General features: G+C 37.4%; 1 protein-coding gene across 1 annotated transcript; it reads left to right on the forward strand.

Annotated features, from left to right (window-relative positions):
• Window positions 1-247: 247 nt before the first annotated feature.
• Window positions 248-3,527, forward strand: LOC149162297 (uncharacterized). Its single transcript, XM_089435147.1, has 4 exons — window positions 248-1,558; window positions 1,609-3,007; window positions 3,141-3,321; window positions 3,371-3,527. The coding sequence occupies exons 1-4, from the start codon at window positions 248-250 to the stop codon at window positions 3,525-3,527; spliced, it is 3,048 nt and encodes a 1,015-aa protein (XP_089291273.1).
• Window positions 3,528-7,833: the final 4,306 nt, after the last annotated feature.

Genomic DNA, 7,833 nt, shown 5'->3' on the forward strand with positions numbered 1-7,833 from the left:
TATTAGTATTAGTTAGTTGAAATGGACGATATGAGTTAAACACACCACGTCTTACTTCAAATGGACGATCTGGGTTAAGTTAACACCACTTGAGTCAACAAGAAAACGAAAATCCACCAAAATCCTTATGACTCCTTATGCCCTTAGGAAGGAATTTCACAAATGTAGTTGATATCCACAATTGCCCAAACCCTCTGAAATATTTTTGTAATTCCTTCATTTTATCGATCGCCCATCTGAGGAGCCGATGGCACCTTCCACGGATTTCATCCTCATCACCTCCACACTCATGCTCATCTTTGTTTCTGCAAACGCCCATCTTCTTCATCATTATCATGAGAAAAGTCGTGAACGACTGCAGGTCGATATAGAAGCCCTGCAAGCATTCAAAACCTCCCTCACATATGATCCTTCTCACGCCTTGGCCAACTGGGATTTTTCTGCCAATCATGTCTGCAATTGGACTGGTGTCACCTGCCACCCTCACAAACTCCGCGTATCTGCCCTAAATCTCTACAACATGAGCCTGCAAGGGACTATACCTCCACATTTGGGCAATATCTCCTTTCTTGGCGTGTTGAACCTCACTTTGAACAGTTTCTCTGGCATAATCCCAAACGAATTGGGCAAGCTGCGTCGCTTAAAACGTCTGTCCCTCAATCAGAATCACTTGATTTCGTCCATTCCAGAGGCTTTGAAAGATTGCACATCTCTCAGGCTGCTTAACCTGTCCTTGAATAATTTAACAGGGACTATTCCCAGTGGTCTCGGCCAATTGCAAAACCTGCAATATCTTTCACTGTACGGTAATGGATTGACTGGGAAAGTGCCCGAAACCTTGGGGAATTGTTTTGCGCTAGTGAGTCTGGCTCTAGGAAGTAACTTCCTTATTGGCACTATCCCCTCTCAGCTTGGTTTGCTCACTCGAATTAAAGGTCTGTTTCTTTCAGTGAACCAGCTCAGTGGAGGAATCCCGCCTTCACTGCTTAATTGCACGGAGTTACACGACTTAGTGTTGGATGACAACAGGCTTACCGGAGAAATCCCGTGGGAGATAGGTACAAAGCTCTCAAATTTAGAAATTCTGCTGCTCTGGGGAAACGAATTAAACGGTACCATTCCGAAATCTTTAGGAAATTGCTCTCAGCTTTTATGGCTCGAACTCGATGATAATTTCTTAACGGGAGGCATACCTCAGGAATTTGGAAAGCTCCGTCTTCTACAGAAACTTGTAGTTTTTGATAATCATTTGTATAGTGAGGAATCCATTTCCATCTTTGGAGCACTTTCAAACTGCACCAATTTGCAAACACTCGCTCTTTCCAACAATGATCTTAAGGGCGACTTGTCTGGAAGCATAGGCCGTCTTTCTCAAAATCTGCTTTATCTTGATTTGGGTGAAAATCGTTTCACTGGTAAGATACCCCAGGAGATGAGCAACCTCACTGGATTGATCCTGTTGCGTCTAGAGAACAATTTGCTCTCTGGAAGCCTTCCTTCTGCACTAGGAGGGCTGTCTACTCTTCAGCTGCTGAGCCTCTCGGGAATAACTTGGAAGGTAATATACCCTATCAATTCAGTCAATTGAAAGCTCTGTATAAGCTGCAGCTTTCTCAAAACGCGTTTTCTGGAGAAATTCATCATGTTTTTGCAAGTTTGCAGCAGCTAAGAAGATTAGATCTCAGCTATAACAAATTCAGTGGTAATATACCGGACAGTGATATAGGGAATTGTTCCAATCTCGAGCTTTTGGACCTCAGTTATAACCAGTTAAGCGGCGTGATGCCATCCAAAGTGGCTAGCCTTCATAACCTACAGTTCTACATTAATGTCTCACATAATGCACTCACAGGAAGGGTGCCTGCCGAACTGGGAGGAATGCACATGGTTCTCGCAATTGATCTCTCTGACAATAATTTTTCAGGGAGCATACCCAGCCAATTAGTGAATTGTGCTGGACTTGACTACCTTAATCTTTCTCACAATTCATTGGAAGGCACCATTCCGACATCAATCGATCAAGTTAAAGGACTTCAAGATTTGGATCTCTCTTTCAATAAGCTTTCCGGTCCCCTGCCTACCTCTATAGAGAAATTACAGAAGCTTACGCATTTAAACTTGGCATACAATAACTTCACAGGAGAAGTACCATCCTCTGGAGCTTTCAGAAAACTGAATTTTACATCATTCTTAGGAAACACTGGACTCTGTGGCAGATGGATAGAGTTACCTCATTGTAAATTGACGACAAGGCATCATCATGATTCCAAAAGAAGCGTAGTTATCTTGGCCACTTCGGTTGGTTTAACTTTGCTATTGGTATTTTGCCTAGCCTTCATGGTTTTGATATGTTTTCGTAGCAGAAGGTCTGCATTCTCAGAAACTATTTCAGCGAGATTAGGGAGGATGCTGAGGAGCCAACTCCGCGAGACGAAGATTGTAAGTGAGGAAGAGGTAAACAGAGCAACTAATGGTTTCAGCCCAGATAACCTAGTGGGGCGTGGCGGCCATGGGTCAGTGTATAAGGGCGTATTAGACAACGCCACAATCGTTGCTGTCAAAGTTATACAGTCTGCCACATCAGGAGGTGCATACAAGAGACTGATCAAAGAATGCAAGACGTTGGGAAGAGTCCGCCATCGGAATCTGGTGAGAATGGTGGGCGTATGCTCAAGTTTTCACGTCAAATCTTTGATTATGGAGTTCATGTCGCAGGGAAACCTGGATAAGCATTTGCATTGTAGGGAAAATAATTGCAGGTTGGATCTGAAAAGACGGCTTAGCATTGTGAAGGACGTGGCCCATGGAATGGCATACCTTCACCATTACTGTTCTCCGGCCATTGTTCATTGTGATCTGAAACCTTCCAACGTTTTACTGGATGAGACAATGACGGCTCATGTTGGAGATTTCGGTATTTCACGCCTCATCAACGATTCAACAGCAGCAGCAGCCTCAGGGGACACCTCCAGTCATGTGATCGGGTCTGTTGGTTACATTGCACCAGGTAAATATTTGATTGAGCAATATTGTATATGGGAAATATTTGAGTCAGTGATAAAGGTTTTATATATAAATGCTGATATGGGATTATATGTGAGTCACTAATAAAGGTTTTATATATATAAAATTGGTTACAGAATATGGTACAGGAGGGCGCCCGTCCATGAAAGGGGACGTATACAGCTACGGCATCTTGGTACTGGAAATGATAACGGGAAAGAAGCCCACAGATGCAGTGTTATCCGAAGAAGAGCAATCATTGCAGAGTTGGGTGGGCGATGCTTTCCCGGACAGATTGTTGGAGGTGATTGACATGATGTAAGTGAATTTATGGGGCATGGAATTGTTGTGCTGTTGGCGAAGATAGGTTTGATGTGCAGCAAAGGGATCCTCATGAACGACCGACTCTTCGAGACGTTGAGGCATCGCTAGAGCAGCTAGTCGCCAAAATCCAAAAGAATTCAGAAAATGAGTTGAACCGCCTTGGACAGGTGACGGACGAAGCCATTTCTGAATCTGATTAGGGCATGTTGTGGAAGAAAATGATTAGTGGTCCGCACATATATTTGGAGGAAAATGATTAGTTTAGATTAGATGAATAGCTCTGCATTTTCATTTGTTGTAAGTGTGATTATAGGTATTTAGAAGTAGTTAAATCCACAGATATTTTCTAGTTAATTAATCTCTTATATACTTATGTGGTGAAGAGGTTTGTTCGGTTAATTAATAATGTAATTAAAATATTTTTCTCTCTTAAAATAACATATATTATTATTTAATTAATATAAATGTGTTTTTTATTTTTTAATTCAATATGATTATTTTTTAATCGATTTTTTTCCATATGAAATTTTCTTTCAATATAGGAAAAAAAACAACCTACATTTTTAGAATATCTTTTATAAGTTAAAAACATTTTTTTGATCATTAAAAATAATGATTATTGATTAAGATATTTTTTTAGTGGGTCATAATGATAATTATAGAATGCAATTTATAATATTAAGTGGAAAGAGATTATATTGAAAACAATTTTATATATAGTTTGAACTAGTTTATTTTCTTATTATTATCATATTTTTTTATTTTTATTTTTTAAGTTTTTAAGAATAATTGTTATTGAATAGAATTTATAGTAAACTAAAAATTATGTATTAATTTTGGGATTTATGTATAGTTAATGGTTTAGGATTTGCATTTTATTAGCTTATTTTATAAATAAAATTGATATGCTATTTTTTCTTTTTTTCTTATATAGAGATTTAATATAATTATAAAATTCTATAATGATGTAATTTTGACAAGTTGCCAGGGGCTAATTCATGTATGATGATAGCTTAGACCATCATTTCCAAAGTTTTATTGTCAATTTAATAGTGGCCTATAATTTGTATTTCAATATTACTAGTTATTTTACACATTAATATTACAACTAGTGGTTATCATCATACTTTGGACCACCACAAGTGGGATATTCAATAGTACATTCATGGATTGATATTTGTTTTATTAAACAGTCGCATATTATGTATGCATTTTAAATATGTATACTGATTCGTTAAATATTTTTTGTTTTATTCTTGGCAATAATGCATTTATTCTAGACTTAAGGAACCCTCAATCTTGTCTATTTGGATTTGTATTCCTAATGTTCGTCAATACTTTGTGGAAGCAAAGATAGCGTGCTCAATTTACCTTGTTGTTGGTAGATTTTTGAAAGGTTTACAACATTGATGAATGTTGTCTACCAATTCCTATGCCTTTTATTGATCTAATTATGATGGTTTGTCTATGATTCGTGGTAGTTTTCCCATGTCTTTGAAAAAAATCATAGAGTCGCAACTAAATATGAAATTGATATTTTATGAGAAAGGATCACACAAATGGCTCTCAATTTACACAAAAATTTCAATCCCTATACTCCTAATCCCATTAATGAAAGTGTAATGAATATGCTTGCTTTCTTCTTGGAATACTTCCAGTGATTCTCCTTGTAAAGGATGCAATGTTTCATTTATAGGAACCTTAAAGGATCCATATATAGTAGTTGCTTCTATGTTGAAAGCTACAACTCCTATCAGAGAAATGAGTAGTATTGGTTTGCATCCATTGAGTTCTTGAGTAAGTAATGTAGCTCATAAGTTAGGATTTTCCAGTGTCTATTATTCTTTGGATGATCATATTTAGGAGTTGTTCTTTTTTCCTTTGATAATAATGTAGAAGTATGTCAATGTAATTACTCTACCTTTGACCCTTGGATCTATTCAATTCAAATATGTATAAGTTGTATATAAGTTACTATGATGATGGCGGTCAAACCATATGAGCTTAAATAAATGAACCCTTGTGTAATTCATATAAATATTTTATGTCAATTCCTAATGTATAGCTCAAGGCCATGGCCCAATCCATGAGTGGCTAGGAATCTAATTCAGCTAAACATGTTTTTGATGTACCATGTGGTAGTGCATACCACGATGTACTCAATCTATGTAAATATTATTTCAAAATGTAATATAACTTGATCCAACATTGCTATGGAGACAAAATGAAAACGATTATGGTTTCACTAGCGGGAAGAGGAAAGGAGGCCCAAGGGCAGGGGTATACAACAATGAGCATCAATCACCATGCACACACCCGATGATAGTGTTTTCTTTGATTTCATTGCATTGTGGCCTATTGATCTCATCCAATCCAATCATTTTCCATTATCATTGAGTTGCATTGCTAACCTACAAAAAATAAACTTAAAATGTATCAATGACCCTCAATTCCTTCTTAATCGTGACATTGAGTGCTGACTCTATTGATTATTCATGGACCATACAAAAACATAACCTACCATCTTTGATAAATGTAACCATTTAGATTCACATCAACACTCATTTTCCCATGTTGAGGATATCCTACTTATGCCAAAGGAATTCGTAATACAATAATCTAAACATTATACTTTTTGAATTTTTCCTAACTACCTTTTTCTCATAACTTTTACCCAAAATCTAGCTAAAAATTAAAACGAATTGGTGGTTTCACAAATATAAGTTGTTGGGATTGCACAGGTCAGGTGTGATAGGTTTTTTCAAGGTATTGAATCTGTTAATGAATTCAAAAATGCAATTTAAGCAATCGAAATTAAAACCTAACCAACCACTACTTAGTACAATTTCAATGATGTACTATAAAAGGTTTAAAAAGTAGAATGTTTAGAATTGTTCATTCCTAAAGGGCATATTCTTCTTCAAGTTTTCGTCATTTTCTAATGCCATATGGAACATTTCCATCTATGTTTGTTAATACTTGGTGGGAGAAAAGATAGTATGCTCAATTTACCTTGTTGTTGTTAGATTGTTTGCGAGTTTACAACATTGATGAATGTTGTCTACAAATTCTCAATTGTGTTGATCTAATTATGATGGTTTGTCTATGATTGGTGGTAGTTCACCTATTTATTTGAAAAAATATATAGAGTGACAACTAAATATGAAATTGATATTTTATGAAAAAGGTTCACGCAGATGGCTCTCAACTTACACAAAAATTTCAATCCTTATATTGCTAATCCCATTAGTGAAAATGTAATGAATATGTTTGGTTTCTTCTTGGAATACTTATAATGATCCGAATGGAAAATGGCATCAACCCATGGTACTCATCCACCCATATTATTCATCGACCCATGGAATTTACCCATGGTATTGTAAATGGCATCCGCCCGTGGTATTGTAAAATCCACCCATGGTATTCATTCACCCATGGAATTTACCCATGGTATTGTAAATGGCATCTACCCGTGGTATTGTAAAATCCACCCATGGTATTCATTCACCCATGGAATTGACCCCCATATTATTCATCGACCCATGGAATTTACCCATGGTATTGTAAATGGCATCCGCCCGTGGTATTGTAAAATCCACCCATGGTATTCATTCACCCATGGAATTTACCCATGGTATTGTAAATGGCATCTACCCGTGGTATTGTAAAATCCACCCATGGTATTCATTCACCCATGGAATTGACCCATGGTATTGTAACTGAAAAATACTATAAGTAACAAGTCACATTTTGTAAAAAGACAGATTGTCCACCACAATGTAGCATTTATAGTTATTATCGGTTTTAATAAAAAAGTTTCTTTGTGGTTTTGTTTATTGGGCATTCTCCTATTTTTCTTCTGGCAATGCAAGTTTTCAGATCTTGGGGGTCTCTGTTATAGACATTTTTGTGCCTTACAGCATGGAGCATGAAATGTCAATAATCTAAGGGATCCAAAGTCCCTAAACAAGTTGTTCTTACCCTTAGAGGAACAAGGTCAGCAAACCACAGCACTGCAAATCAGTTCTCCACTGAAAAACACTCAAAAACAGGTCAATTTTGGATCAAAGCAGCTGCTCCACTAGGCATCTGCGCTGAAAGTCAAAAGCTCTGTGGTGTACCTGCGCTGCATAGCAAGTGCAACAAAGGCTACCTGCGCTGGGCGTACTTTGACATGTGGAGGAATCTTTTCTCAATGTGCCAGTGCCCAGGAAGCTTCCAAAATGACACTTGGATCAGAAGATTCGCCTAATGATGAGTTAAGAGCTTCTAAAACTCCAAGTGGAAGGTAGAAACTCCGAGTGAAGGACTGAAGAACAACTGGAGTTGAAGAGGACAACAAGTCACACATCAAGCTGACTTATCTTCACTCCAAAACTCTATATAAGGATCTCATCCCATGGGATCTAGAGGGCAGAATTTAGCGCGAAGAATTGCTGTTGGTTTACAGTTGTGAGCATTGGGTGATTGCTTGAGGGAGGTGAAGAAGAGATTTCTCTCCGATCG

The sequence above is a fragment of the Pinus tabuliformis genome, chromosome 5_2 (assembly GCF_031772625.1).
Source record: "Pinus tabuliformis cultivar Carrire ecotype Pingquan chromosome 5_2, CPIR1, whole genome shotgun sequence".
Classification (NCBI taxonomy): Eukaryota; Viridiplantae; Streptophyta; class Pinopsida; order Pinales; family Pinaceae; genus Pinus; species Pinus tabuliformis.